This window comes from Seriola dumerili, unplaced genomic scaffold, assembly GCF_002260705.1.
Source record: "Seriola dumerili isolate Sdu_G_001 unplaced genomic scaffold, Sdu_1.0 BDQW01000066.1, whole genome shotgun sequence".
Lineage (NCBI taxonomy): Eukaryota > Metazoa > Chordata > Actinopteri > Carangiformes > Carangidae > Seriola > Seriola dumerili.
The window spans coordinates 1,934,060-1,949,606 of NW_019174321.1; the positions used below are offsets into that span (position 1 = coordinate 1,934,060).

A 15,547-nucleotide genomic window follows, 5' to 3' on the forward strand; every position below is an offset into this window, starting at 1 on the left:
TCTTTCTTCGTCTACATTATTTCTTTTACTGAGAAATTACAGTAGCTATGAAAAGTATTCACCTACCTACTGGAGAAGTTTACAAAATAGATTTGATCAACATTAAAAGGCCCTTTACAAAGTAATCTAAATTAATTACAAAGACGAAAGGCAAAATATATGCTAGCATAAGGATGCACCACCTCCTAAATCATCAGTGGTCAGTTTCACACTCGTGCACCACATGAATAAAGCTGAGCGCTGCTCTGTGTTGTACCTTCACTGCTGACGCTGCCTGGACTCTTCCTGTTCCCTTCGTCCCAGCACGCTCTCACAGCCGTGATGAGGCGGTGGAGGAAACACACCATGTACTCCGGAGGACACAGAGCTGTCGGGTGCTGCGGACACACACAAAACACATACTTTTATCTTCATGGAGAAAACAAAAACAAAAACTGAAGCTGGAATAGTTTAAAAAAAACTCCCATCACTTCATCACTTGACATTTACCTCACAGGTGCTGTTACATTTAATCGTCCAGAGCTGAGCAGTGTTTACTCCTCTGGGCTGGTTAATTAAAAGTCAGTGTGAACAAGAACCGGACCAGAACTCAAAGACAATAGATCTGTTTTTTTACTGGTCCAGACCAACTGAACTGAAGCAACAGGTGTGAACGAGACCTCAGGGACAGACGAGCTGAATTATTACAAACATGATCAGGGTGGAAATTAAATATTACTTTCCATCACTGATTAATCTGCCTGTTATTTCTGAGATTAATTGTTGGTCTATAAAATTTCTGTTGAAGTCCTCAAACATCTTGCTTTGTCCAAAACCCAAACAGATTCACTTTACTGTTTATTTAATAACAGAATAATCAGAAGAAAAAAAAATCACATTTCAGAAGAATTAATCAACTAAATCATTTCAGTTCTAAACATATTTGATGCAAATAAATCAAACTTAAAAAAAATCAACAATCTAGCCTGTTCCATAGCCTTTGTTACCTCCCACCTTGATTGACAGATACTGTGTTTTAAAATACACTGGAGTACCTGTCAGTCAAGAAGAGACTGACCCATTTGTGCTTTATAACATCCAAATAAAAGCTGCCTACGGTTTCCTCTCTAGCTGCTGAACTTGTGCTCACCCCTCTGTTGCTGGCGTTTTCCTGGAGGAATTTTCTGAACTTGTTGAGGAAAATGTAGCGAGAGGCTTCTCCCTGAAAGACACACAGAGAAAACTGATCAGATAATAGAGATGATATCGTCAAACAACGTCCCCATAGGCTGTACGCAGACAGAAACAACACACACAGCACACACTATGTGACTACTGAGCTAAAGGGAGTTTGTCATAGACTGTGAGACTGTTTCCTGTGCTGCTGCAGTGTCTGTCTGATCTTGAACATGAATGACACAAACTAACCACTGATGACGAGGTAAAAATGATCAAACACAGCCGAAAAAGAAACAACATCTTAGAAGAGGGCAGTTGTAGAATAAGTTTGAGATGCAAAGATCAACGTGGTAGAAGGTAAATTATAAAAAGCGTCTATAAAGGAACATGTTTAGCCTTTGCCTTAGAGGCAGGAGGACTTGACTCCAGAATACAGAAAAGAACCGTAACTCATCTCACACTTAAAGTCTACTGCACTGGCTCTGCTGTTACGACCTTTCAACTGACACAAACTGAATTAAAAACCCAGATCTCAAACTGAATCCACTGGTTTTATCTAAACTGGGGACGACGTAAGTCGAACACGATCCATCGGTAACATCCGAGTTATCCTGACACCTGAGAATATGACAGAGAGGTTAGTGTTTGTCTGATTTAAATAATTAATGGAGTCATCTCCGCTGTGAAAAACTTCACTTGTAAAATGCAGACAGCTCTCCTCTCAGTGTGCAGACACATGTATTCCTCCTGCTGCTGTGTGATGACTACAGCTATTTAATAAACTCAAAGTAAACTCAAACAGGACACAGAAAACAGAGCAAAACCTCAACAAACTCAACATACAACACAGTTGTACAGTCTTTAGTTCACAAACACACACAGAATCTTCCATTTTTTTCATGAAAAATGAATTAAAAAATCCCAGGAAACATCTGGATCTCAGTTTCTGCACATTCTCCCCTGTTGCCCATTTATCCCTGTATTGTTAAAGACTAACTGCACACAATCTGATAATCTGGTTTTTACTGACAACCACTGGTGACATTCTGTGGAGCAACGATGCGTCATGTGTGTGTGGAAGTATGGAGCTACTCTTACACACAATATGAAGTGCACATACCGTTGTTTTGTCTTTGTTATTGAGCAGCAACCTCAGGATCTGAACCTGCAACTCTTCCACCACTAGAGCAGAGCAGAGGAGATGACACACACACATCATTAGTTCAGTTATTGTTGAGACAGACATGTGACTGGTTTGCAGTTTTTACTTTCACAACATGAACCAGCAGCAGCTCCTATAAAATATAAATAACTCATACACTTTGCAGATTAGATTGTATAGAAGATGTACAATAAAGGTAGAAGTTGACACAGTTGAATATAAGAGAAATGTGAAGACGTCTGACCTTCAATCCTCTTTTTGAGTCTCTGACAGCCTCGCTCGTACGCTCGACGCCTCAGACGTTCATCTGCACTCTCATCTTTGGGCTCACGCTCATCTTTACCCTGTGTGGAAGAAAGAGGTCAACAAATCCCCAAACAATCAATCAGTCAATAAACTGTGAAGCTAAACACATTTCCCATAACATAAGTTAACAGGCAGGTGTAGCAGAAAGCAGTTTTACCTCCTTGTCAAAGTGCGTGGGCCACCAGGTGGTCGGGATGAGCTCCTCGAGCCCCGCCTCCTTCACTCTCAGAGGAGTCTTGATGTAAAAAAACACAACTGAACGCAGAACATCAAACGTAAACCTGCGTTAAGGAGACAACTGTCTAAAATTCTGCTTTCAAGGTAACTCACTGGATGTTTAAAAATTCACCTCATGTATATGAACAGTACTGACTGTCTGATTCAAACTGTGCAGTCAGAGCAACTTGAGGATAAACTGCAAAAAACAATCACAAAGTATTTCCACCTTAACTGTGGATTGAAGAGACGGCAGAGTGAAGCAACAGAAGGATATAAGACATTGTTGAGCAGGTATTTTCTGGACTTCTCATGATGCAGGATGGCCGTGGTCAGACGCAGATAGTGGATCTGAAAATACAGGAATAAAACAAGTGAGTAGTGTTTAGGGGAAAGTTTGATTTGGTTTTTGTATCATTAGGATTATCTTTGATTGATAAACAGACAAAAGGCCAACAACAGCTGTGCCTGTGCATTAAACTGATCTCCATTTAGGATTTCAGTGACATGATAATCACAATCTGGGAGCCCAAACCCAAAGTAGGTCACAGGTCCAGGATCAAGCCAGAGCGCAGAACAGAGGTATGGTCCCGTACCTCAGCTCCGGCTCATCTATATGTCCTACCTGGAAGCCCAGGTCTGGTATGATGGGAGAGAAGCGATAGGCCCTCAGCAAGGACATCATCAGCTGCTTCAGGCACTCGTTCACTTCATAGTCCTAGAGAGAGAGAGACAGACAGACAGACAGACAGACAGACAGACAGACAGACAGACAGACAGACAGACAGACAGACAGACAGACAGACAGACAGACAGACAGACAGACAGACAAAAGGAGGAGCAGGATGAATACATTGAGCAGCTGGATCCAGGCGAGGACTTCATTGTCACTGATTAAACTCATATTAAACGCAGAGAAACGCAGATGAAGTCAGAAAAACTGAGACACTGACACCCAAAAATGACGATGTGTTTTACATTATTTGTCTGTATTTGTTACCAGAACAGACACTTCAGATGAGACGCAGCAACTTCACATGCACTTCAGTAACCAGGTTACTGAATCAGCATTCTCCAGGAAAAACATCAGCCAACCGGGACTTAAAAACTGTTCATGGTGTGGAGATGATTCTTTAAGAAACACTGTGTAGACTGTGGTGCACCAACAGTTACAACTGCATTATGTTACACTTTGCGTGCGTGTTTACCTCCATCAGCAGCCAGAAGAGATCCAGAAGTTGCTGTATAAGCGGATGTTCATCCACCGAACCTCCTCCCTCCAGAATCCCCAACAGGAAGTTCATCAGCACATCCTCCACCAGGTAGACTTTACACTGCAGAGACATTATCAATAACATAAATATAAATAAAGTGGAGACACAATAATTGTCTCACCATCAACACTACACTGGAGACACATGTTGTGATCTCTGACAGTGTCATGCTTGATACGACCAACAGATGGCACAAGAGGACACAATTCAGTAATGAACTCCTCTACTGCTGGTTCAGACAACTGTCAGTGACATAAACTGTCCAGAGAAACTGACCTGTACCCAAGACTACTCTATAAACCCCTGTTCCTCTACAACAAACTAATTCAGTGTCAAACTACCAATAGAGATTCAGTTGTTTCACCATGAGTGGAGCAAAGTGGTTGAAGATGTGAGCCAGAGTGACGAGGACGGTGGGTTCTCCTTGAAGCCTCCACACTGCACAGTCCTTCTCCACCAGCCTCTCCTCCTGCAGCGTGGACACAAAGACAACAACTTCAAAAACACAGGACGCACAAGACTCATGTACTCACGCTCATGTACGCGACTTCACCTTCTACAGGAACGAAAAAAACAGACAGAGAAAAGAGGCCGTTGATTAAAAACAACAAGACATTAACTGGCTTCCATTCCAGGGAAAGCCGGCTGTTGTTCTCTGTAAACAAACAACCAAGGACAAAACTGAAATTACAGTTTGATTAATGTGAAAGAGTAATTATTTGTTTCAGAGCTAATTCAATTTTGGCTAATCAATTACACACAAACCAAACAAGCAGAAGCGTGAAGTCGGTGAGACTGTGATCAAATAAAACCACAAACCCAGAACAGAATCTGGTGGAGAATAAAAGTTTAGCTGAGGAAACGGCTCCTGTTCCCACCTGTGTGTCGATGGCGGTGGAGAGGACGTTCTTGATGTAGCCCAGCAGTTTGTGAGCTTTCATCAGGTCTGCAGCTGGGGGGTTCTGCAGGGGCAGGTAGCCGTCCACGGGGTATGTGAATCACACTCCGGTTAAAGACAAACACCGCACTTAGAAACAAGAGACAGCCGTGGTGCAGCGGGGACAAAATAAGATATACTCCTGAGAATCTCCTTCCTATGTTATCAGTTTCTGGAAACACGCATCAGTGCCTGTGTGTCTCTCCGTGTGGTGTTAACTCATGTGGATTGTGTGAATTGTTAACTTTGACGGTTAGATATTTATCTATACTATTTATTTCAACGGTTGTAGAGAAGCCAGTGGGGATCCAGAGGGTTAGGAAGCTGCTTTCATTTTGTTTTATGATTTGGCGCCACCCGCTGCCCCTTCCCATCCTTCCTGATCTCCTCGCTGAGTTCTTTTTCTGTGGTTTTTAGTTACTGACCAGAGAGTTTGACATTTGTTATTTTTAATTTTCGGTTACCTGAACAATAAACGGCTTTGCTTGCCAAATCACATCAGCATCTGCTGCTTCCTTTATCCCTAGACACCTGCTGGGTTGTATGGAGGTCATGAAGTGTTCAACGTCAAATGAATAAAAAAGAAAGAAATAATCTTGAATAAATTATATAAAAAATATGTAAATGAAAAAATAAAAACCTATTAAAACTAACATCTTTATTTCAATCTTATTTTATCATAATTTTTTTTATTTCAATGAAAACTGTCTTTAATTCGAGTTCATTTTTATTTAATTTACTTCAAAAGGCCTTTTTTAAAAGCCAATGTCTCAATGACAAATTTTATTATAAAAACAAAAATGATCAAATGAACTTGCCCTGTGTGGACATGGTCCAAAACAGAAATACATAAATGAAACAAAAAGGAATAAAAATGAAAGAAAGCATTGAGCATAAGATTCTGTTTGTCACCTGAGGACTGAAAAAGGATATCTGAGCGGTCTGCTGCCAAAGTTGAAAGCCACCGACTCTTTAAAGGAGAGGCTGATGGCAGGAAAGTATGCGACACCTGGACCCGTCTTAATGTTGGTGAACGCTGTGCCCAGAGACTGGCCATTCCTGAGGACATCAACACACAGCATGAAGATACGCAGAGGATAACAGCCATCATGTAAACACTACATGACTGTAACTGATTTAATCATTCAAAACAACGTGCTGCTCTCTGGTCCGACAAAGTTTTTACCGTAGGGTGGAAATACACACATACTTATTATATTAAACATTGTTCATCCACCGTTCACCATTTCTCTGGTTTTGTTTTTTTAACTGACGAGTTTCTATGAACTGCAAAGCTGCAGGAGGGGTGGATGAACTGTACGTTGTTTTTTTCCTCTTTTTCTTTCTTCTATTCCTGTATTTTATTGTCTCACAATTTATTATAGTTTCTTTTTTCCTCCAATTACATGTCAGTCAATAGCACTAATGTGTTTGTGCCGTTCTATGTCAGTGATGTAAAAACTGATTTAAAGAAACAGTTTGACACTTTGATACTCTCCTTTATTTTCTCCCTGAGAGTCAGATGTTCAGACTGATCTCATTCTCATGTCTGTGTAATAAATATGAAGCCACAGCCAGCAGCTGCTTAGCTTAGCTTAGCATAAAGACTGGAAACAGGGGGAAACAGTTAGCCTGGCTCTGTCCAGCTTGTCTAGAAATCACTTATGAACATCTTCTCATCTAACTCTCCGTCAGAAAGTAAATATCTATCTATAAATTTATCAAAATGTCAAACCAAAAATATAATTGAGTCAGTTACTTACAGGCAGAATGTGATGGTTCCCTCGTCCAGGTCTATCAGACAGCTGACGATGTCTCCTGCCGCCCACGACTGAGGGAATAAACAGCTGTCAGCCTCGCCATCGAGGTGTATTTACAGAATATAAATTATAAATCTCCAATGAATGGCTGCTCACCTTTCCGTAGTTAGTGGTGGTCACGTTCCACTTTCTCACTCTGTTTCCATCGTACGCGTATGAATCAGGTGTGTCGCCCACACCCTCCTGAGAGGAGAACACACAAAAAGATAGTTTCATCTTCTGTACAGTGACACACACTCACACTCTGTGAACTCAGTTATTGATTGGTAATACTCAAAAATATGAAAGTATTTATGCTCTAACACCTGAAGAATGAATGGATGATGTGAACATGAGAATAATGGATAGTTGTAGTAATTGTGGCCATGTGATCTGTGTGTGTGTGTGTGTGTGTGTGTGTGTGTGTGTGTGTGTGTGTGTGTGTGTGTGTGTGTGTACCTCCTGGTTGAAGCGACAGTTGAGAGTACACCACCCGATCTGCATGAGACCCTGGGAGGAGATCAGCACCTCGTACGCCCACTTCCCTGCAGAGAGAAACAGGACAGACGACGATAAGAAAATCAAGACATTTGATTGGAAAAAAATAACACCATTAAACTGCAGTGATTTCACATCTAATAACATTTAATTAATGAATTAACAATGAATTATTTCAGTAGCATTTGTGGTGTGTAGCAGTGATTCCCCACAGCTCAGTCCAGTTCTGGATGTTATTAAACTCTGTTCAGATTCTAACCCTGATATAGAGTTCATGTGTTCAGTTTACAGACACAGCATGAGACAGCAGACTGCATAATATGCCAGTGTTGTCTTAAAAAAACACCCTGCTCCCTTTTCTCAGACATAAAAACCATTATATTAGATAAGACACTGCGCTCTCTACAGTTCAGCATGAGGCCATCATATGTTGTTATTTTTATTAGCACAAGGCCGTCACATGTTATCATCTTTTAGGTTTAAAAAAACTAGAAAACTGTATCCGTTTGTATCCTGTAATGGAATAAACTGGGACACTGCGGACGTTTCATTGTTTTACCTTTATAAACACATGTGGTGGCTCTGATGGAGCTGAAGTTGCTGTGGCCGATGACCTGAAATCATAAAGGTTAGAATTGAAAAACAGGGGGAGAGGGCATCTTTAATTGCAGTGGTTACCAATTTATTATACTGCTATATAAATATCACAAGTGCTGGAATCACAGTCGGTCGAGTGTTACTCTACTTTTTGGGTTTGAAATGATGAATGTACGACATCATCTTACCCCTAACAGGTCATCGTCGACAAACAGAAGTCCTTCAAAACCGCTGGTGTGATCCAGGACGACTGGCTGAGGACCCAGACGACCTTCAGTAGCCTGATCTGCAGACACAGAGAGATCCAATGATTGATAAGTATTAGTACAATCTAAGGGGCTTTTAAGTTTAAGTGTCAGCACCCCCATTCAGGCTGAAACAATGTTTTTGTCATCCATAAACTGAGCGTTTAAGTTTGTATGAATCTAAAAACAGCTTCATGTTTCAGTGTGTTCAGGGAAAAATTTGTTTTTGGCAAATGATGACATAAGCTGCCAAGTGAGGGTGGGGCCTGAGGTTCCGGCTGAATCCCGGCTGCAACACGGCCGCATCATGGCTCCAATGAGTGTCTGTCTTCTGTTCCTCACACATTTATAATGTAGTTTGTAAAGTTGTTTCACTGACATCCTTCATGTTTTACAGCATTAATACACACTGGCAGCTGAGTTAGATGGTAACAGATGCTTTGTGGCTGCACATTAACTTTCTCTGTCATCGCTCATTTTAAATGTCAGTGCTGTCATTAACCATGGATTTATCTTCATTCTGATGCTGTGATCATTAGATAATGATGGTATTTGCAGCTCAGCAGCTGCTGGTCAACTTGGCATTTATGAGCCGTGATCAGATCTCGTCCTGGTTCAGTGTCTTGAAAACAGACATGAAAAAATGTGTAAATGAGAACAATTGTGTTGAATTGAGCTGATTAAAACGCAGTGAGGTGATGACAGCTTTCACTGCCGCAGTGCTGGGTTCAGTCTCCTGCTCTAAGAACTTTATTTCGTCTCTAACTGTCTCTGATCAATCACTGTAAATGTCAACACAGACTCACAGCATCTGTCATTAACCTGTATTTATGTTCACTGTGACAGACAACACTGTGATCATGAAATACAGATGTTATCAGCTGATGTCGCTGTGATGAAGTTTTGTTGTTTTAACTGAAAAGAGTTTGAAGAAGAAGAAGATTTAACTGTTTAATGTCATTCAGGTGTGTCACTGAGGACAGAGCGCACCTGGAGACTCAGGTGTCAGTGTGGATGCTGTTTTCATACAAAAAGTGTTTTAAAAATCACACAGCGTAACGTAGACGTAGTCTCAGTCTGTACCGGCAGAAGAAAAGGAAACACAAACTGCCAACACCGTGTGGACTCTGTCTGTGGGTGCACCTTTACCTCTGCTCTCCTCAGTGGGCTCTCCCTCAGACAGAAGTCTCTCCAGGTGAGCACCAAGATCCTGGAAACCGAGAGGCTTCCTGTACAAGAAGACAAAGAGGAGGAGAAACAGAATAAATGCACAGTAAGGAGAAGAGAGGAGTAGAAGGAGTTTTGTTATGTTCTCCATGTTGCTGATTATATTTTCTTTAATTCTCTTCATTTTTCAGGAAAACAAATTAATATGCGAGTATGGACATTGATGTGTGTTTAATAAGTTATTATTTTATTGACGGTTACTGTGACAACAAATCATGATAGTGATTTCAGGAGATATCACCCAGCCTCAGGACAGAGGCTACTGTAGGCTGAGACCGGGTCCAGGACTTTTGGTTTCTATAAAACTTTTAAAAAAATTGTTTTGGATCTTACAGAGAGTAGCTCCATGCAACATGTACTGTAAATAGACCAGGACCAAAAAAAAACATCTGTGACCAGTTATTGATCTTTTACATTTAAATGGAAATTAACACATATCACTTCTTTGGCAAGAGTTTGAACTTATCAAACTGCTAAAAGTAAAATTTTGGATTTAAATACCAGATAAAAACCTAAGAATAAAGGGAGGTCTGTGAAGCTGGTTCAGACTTGATCCTGGAGACCTGCAGCACAGAAACAGGTGAATACACCTGCTGACGTGTCTGCAGAATTAAGAACACTTGTCTGGACGTTAAAACCACGACCACAACCTGCTTCTGCTGCAGGAAATTAATTTGACTTTCCTAAATCTCATCATTATTAAATCGTCATGTTTCAGATTCTGAGCCAACAAAGGGCCGACAGGTTTCAGGTTTGTGTTAACATATTTATTTACACAGAAATGATGGAGTTTAATGGTTGAAGTTGAAAGCTAACAGTAACTCCTGCTGCAGCACCTTCACATCCAGACTGCAGCGATACTGTGTGAACACAGGTTTAACACCAGATAAATATGGATCCAGATTGAGTGTGACTTGCCTTATTTTTACACGAGCTATGTTGTGTGGCCTGCAAGAGCTTTTCAAACGTCATCACCACCATGTAAAACTCATCCTGCTGCCAGAGTTCACCCCTAATCCTCAGTCCTAACTGTAAGGGTTAACTGAAGAGAAGAAGTGTGTGTGCGTGTGTGTGTGCGTGTGTGTGTGTGTGTGTGTGTGTGTGTCTATGTATAGAGCTGCTGAGAGTAACATGAATCTGTGTGGCTTAAGGGAAGAAGCCAGTGGCAGCAGGTCACTGAAACACTAGTCCAGGTCACGGTACAACACACACACTCATATACACACAGTCTGAATTTTACCAGCTGTGACCGAGTTTTTATCTGTTGTGCAAGACCTTAACCTGTCAAAAGAAAAACAAGTTGTGAAACCCAACAGCTCACGGATTGACATGACTGCATCACATCATTTCTGTCAGCTGCACAATCATGCTGCCAATCTCCTGTTCTACCACATCCCAAAGGTGGATTCAGATCTGGTGGCTGGAGATGCCAGTGAACTTCACTGAACTCACTGTCATGTTAATGAAACCAGTTTGAGTCGACTTTTGCTTTGTGACGTGGAGTATTATCCTGCTTGAAGTAGCCATTAGAAGATGGTGCACTGTGGCCATAAAGGGATGCACATGGTCAGCAACAACTCAGATAGACTGTGGCATTCAAACCATGAGTGACTGGTATAAAGGACCAAAGTGTGCCAAGGAAACTTTCCCCACACCATTACACCACCACCACCAGCCTTGACTGTTGACACAAGGCAGGTTGGGTCCATTGATTCATGCTGTTGATGCCAAATTCTGACCGTACCGTCTGCTGCCTCAGCAGAAATCCAGATTCATCAGACCAGGCTGGATTTTTCCAGTTTTCAGTGGCCTGTGTCCACTGCAGCTTCATATTTCTGCTGTTGTAACTCATCCCCCTCAAGGTTGGATGTGTTTATTCTGATGCTTTTCTGCTCACCACAGTTGTAAAGAGTGGTTATCTGAGTCACCGTAGCCTTTCTGTCAGCTCCAACAAGTCTGGCCATTCTCCTCTAACCTCTCTCATCAACACAGAGCTGCTGCTCACTGGGTGTTTTCTGTTTTTGGCTCCATAACTGAAGGATTTTATGCACTGCACTGCTGCCACATTATTGGCTGGTTGGGTAATTGCACAAAATAAAGTGCTTGATGAGGCTATGTTACCATGGTAATAGTTTCAACAACATCAGTGACAGCATCAGTCCAGTTCAGGGTCAACTGAAGTCCTCCATAAGAAAATAGCAACAAGTCAACAGCCAGGGGGAATTAATGTGAAAACCAAATTTCATGACAATCCATCCCGTAATTCTCAACACATTTCAATTTAAAATCAAGAAGCATTTTTTCACTAGTGTCTATTGTTTTATAGACTAAAGCAGTAATCAAAAATACAGTGGATAGATTAACCCATAATAAAATGAATCGTCAGTTGCAGTAGTAAATGAGATTCCACTGTAATGTGGGTGCTAACAGACTAAAGCAAGGATGAGCAAACCACAATGTTACCTGAGGGAGGCCACTGCAGGTCCTTGTTTGTCAGAAGGAAACACATGATACAGGTAGTCACTCAGTAGCTTCTCATTCACTATACCTGACAGAGGGACAAAGACAATGATCAGTTTGGAAAAAGCTGTGTTGTAAATCAGTAAATACAACAGAATTCTTTTATGAAATGTGAGATGTGTTAGAAATTCTATCATTTTTAATTAATTGCAGTTAATATCTTCACTTGTGTTTGCAGTTTTCTGGTAAATAAAAGAGGTTTTCACAACAATAAAATAATAAATCTGAAGACATATGAAAAACACTGCTGAAAAACTAACTGTATGACAATCAGTCAATAAAAATGAATACTGTAATTTTTATGTGAGGTGTACATGCAATGCTCCACCAGCAGGTCATACCTGTAGCTTTGGGTTTGTCTGTGTCTGAAGACAGTCTGTAGTTTCTGCGGGTCAGAGCGGTGCCTCCTCCTTTAGAGCTCATTCTGGCTGGAGTCAGCTGCACCCACACACTGCTTATAGATAGGAATACACTCAGGGATTCATGTACTTTTACTGCATGCAGCTGAAAATACTTCTGTGCCTTTACTGAAGTTACTTCTACTGCAGGCATTTCCACTGCAGATACTTTTATAGCAGGTACATTTTCTGCAAGTACTTTTACTGCTGATACTTTTGCTGCAGATGCATTTACTGCAGATACTTTTACTGCAGGTTCTGCATGAACCACCCCTCACGGTAACATTATGAGTGAACCAGTGAAACCACAGTTTAGCGTTAGCTCACTGTAACCAGTGACACCCTGTTCTATGTGTTTACATAAAACCTTTCGGGTTTAACTGGAACCCTTCCCCCGGACCCTCTGTGGGTCGAGGCCGGCTGAAACGGACCCCTTCGCCCGGACAGCCTCTGTCCTCGCCCGGCTACTCTGCTCTCTCTCAGACAGGTCAGCGTTAGCTGGTGGCTAACAGCAGCAGCTAGCAGCTAAATGGACTCGACGTTAGCACCTACCGCTGCCGTCAGGTTAAACGAACCGGACCTCCAGCAGTGGTCCGTCAGTGAGGCTAACGTTCGGGCTGACAGTTGAGATATGTCCTGTTGCTGTCCAGGGGAAAAGGCTAATTTGTACCACAACAGTCCTCTCTGTCAACACCTCTCGCGCTATGGAGAGACAGTCGGTCCAAAATACAATTCTTGGCAAAACGCGAAGCAAAAATGACGCTCAAGTTTGGGAGGTCGAGAGTGATAATGGCACATGGACGACGACATTTAGCATCGTATTCTCTGTTTTTGCACTATTTGTACCTGTGAAAATAATAATACACATGTAGTGAAAGTGTTAAGACTGTTTCCTGATTTGTGAAACCTTTTTTATTGTTTTTTGTTTTCTATTTATTAAAACAGAAAAAGAACAATTCCACAGCTTTTATCAATCGAGGCCACATCATGATACCACGTCTAGCTTTAAACACTAAGTATAATGTTAGACTTGTCAAACCTGCTCTTAAAACACACTCTGGACTCTGGAGACCATTTAAAGGCAGGTTCATATTTGTGAAGATGTATAGAACATATGACAGCCTTTACAGCTCCCCAAAAACCCTTCAATGAAGAAAACATGGAAGAAACCTCAGGAAGAGCAACAGAGGAAAATTAATACAGTAAAATTACAATATGGAAAATAGGAATTACAATATTATAGGAAGTAAAGATTTATAAAGGATATGGATGTGGAAGGACGTCGAGCAATTAACTCTAACCAACCATGGAGAAAGACACACTAGAAATAAAAATACCAGGAAACCACAATCACAGAGAGCTGGTGTCAACACACAGAAACTGGGACAGGTACTACTCCAGTGACAGGTGACACTCCAGTGACAGCAGATGTTTGCCCCAGGCCCCCAAAACAGGTTCATCTGGTCATGAGTATAAGTATACTTTTAATTTTTTTGTTTTTAGAGATCAGAGCTGATTGTGAAGCAACAGTGCGGTCAGAAAAATAGGAAAGGTGTAAATGTCAGAGCAAGAAACATGAGATTCGAGAGAGGACCTGAGAGGCAAACATATGAATGAGCAACAGTCTGAAGTTTAACTCCATCTTGTGGTCGTTCTGTGTTACTACAGACGATCTGTTCAGAGAAGGTGACGCCAGTCTGCAGATTTCAGGTTCACACATGCTGAGTCAGTCAATATGGAGACTTAAAAGTCACTGTCAGATGTGGAATCATTTATAACAGATGCTGAGGCTCAGCTCTTTCAGAAATGACACTGAGGACATGATTAATCTCAGCAGTGCACGTACCTGTTCTTTCAGAAATGCTCGTGACTAACATACTTTTTACCTCTTGCCGTGAGGTTTATTTATTTATTTATTTTTGTTCATGATGTAAACTCAGAACTCTTGTAAAAGATAGCTCATATACACATTGTAAAGAACACCAGAGAGAACAGACACTCAGACGCAGAGAAATACTCAGAAGATGCTGAAAAGTTCAAAGAGCCAAGTCTTTACTGGGTAGGAAGTTGGTCATACACAGGTAGTCAGTCCAGAATAGGCAAAGTCCCAAACTATGGACTCAAACACAAGGAGAATGTTGGAAAGCAGTGAAAACACAGAGACCTTATTTCTAAGGTCACTGATCATGGTGCCATAGGCCCATTGATGTAGTCCATAATTTGATTTTGGAGTCAACTTCTTATAAATGTAGAATAAAAATGTCTCCGTTGGTTTAGTCTCTCTCCACATTAAATACTGAACACAACAACAACAACAAAAAGAATTCTAACTATCTCCAATATTTGTTTTACTGGATTTATCTAATGCGAAATTCTAAAAGGAAATTTAATGTACTTTATTACTCAGAAAAACTATGTCACCAGTTAATCAGATTTTATACCAGTTGAATTCTCTGTAAGGAGAAGCCTGTGGGTGCAGAGTCACATTTCATAGGAAATTTCTCATGTATTTGTTCATACTTGTTCATTTGTTCTACATCATATTTATGTCTCCAAGGAATTTATTCTGCTGTCAGATGGATCCAGAGGCTCTCAGAGAGGGACGGCAACAGTTATCAGTTGTTGGTTTTTTACATGATTTGACAAAATTGCATTTGTAAAGCAAACAGAGGCGTAAATAAGATAAACAGGCAACATATTAAACAGAACAAAGTTGGTGAATATTCATAGATTCATATTCATAAATGCACAGTTTCAGTTGTTTTACAATTTAGTAGAGGTGAAAGTGTGTTCTATGCAGTGCATCAATTAATTCAAAATAAAAAATAAAATGTCTTCCCGCTTGTAACGAAAGTGACATGATGAAAGCCATGTGGAGGTGATTGAAAGGTCAAGAAGCTGGTCAAATATAGAGCTTTGTGCTTTGTGCCTCCGATTGGTGGAGTATATGTTACTGTTCGCTGATTGGCTAGTCACAGACCCGCCTGTGGAACGGTCCATTTCACGGCGAGGAGGGGGGGAGTTGTTCCACAGATGTTTAAGATTTAACAAATAAAGCAGCGCGTTTCCGTCCTTTTAGTCCTTAATAATAAAATATACTCGACAATATCACATTCAGATTGAGTGGATAACTGCTTCCAAAGCGAAAGTAAATCTGGCATTCAAAACTACATGTCCCCCCCACCCCCCGGGAAGTGCACGTTGGGTCGG

At 41.1% G+C, this 15,547-nt stretch overlaps 1 protein-coding gene across 1 annotated transcript in view; it reads right to left on the minus strand.

The window, feature by feature from the left end:
* rnf123 (ring finger protein 123) overlaps positions 1-12,915 on the minus strand; it is a 123,157-nt gene extending 110,242 nt beyond the window's left edge. Inside the window, exons 1-20 of the mRNA XM_022742188.1 lie at positions 12,890-12,915; positions 12,281-12,390; positions 11,883-11,967; positions 9,336-9,421; positions 8,136-8,233; positions 7,910-7,964; positions 7,312-7,397; positions 6,970-7,056; positions 6,817-6,884; positions 5,987-6,112; positions 4,995-5,109; positions 4,481-4,585; positions 4,051-4,176; positions 3,468-3,560; positions 3,120-3,193; positions 2,784-2,901; positions 2,565-2,664; positions 2,279-2,340; positions 1,130-1,201; positions 257-377 (exon numbers count right to left, since the gene is read on the minus strand). Coding sequence (XP_022597909.1) covers positions 257-377; positions 1,130-1,201; positions 2,279-2,340; positions 2,565-2,664; positions 2,784-2,901; positions 3,120-3,193; positions 3,468-3,560; positions 4,051-4,176; positions 4,481-4,585; positions 4,995-5,109; positions 5,987-6,112; positions 6,817-6,884; positions 6,970-7,056; positions 7,312-7,397; positions 7,910-7,964; positions 8,136-8,233; positions 9,336-9,421; positions 11,883-11,967; positions 12,281-12,362 — 1,759 coding nt within the window. The 5' untranslated portion in view covers positions 12,363-12,390; positions 12,890-12,915. The remainder of the gene's footprint in view (positions 1-256; positions 378-1,129; positions 1,202-2,278; positions 2,341-2,564; positions 2,665-2,783; positions 2,902-3,119; positions 3,194-3,467; positions 3,561-4,050; positions 4,177-4,480; positions 4,586-4,994; positions 5,110-5,986; positions 6,113-6,816; positions 6,885-6,969; positions 7,057-7,311; positions 7,398-7,909; positions 7,965-8,135; positions 8,234-9,335; positions 9,422-11,882; positions 11,968-12,280; positions 12,391-12,889) is intronic.
* Between the last annotated feature and the right edge of the window lie 2,632 nt (positions 12,916-15,547).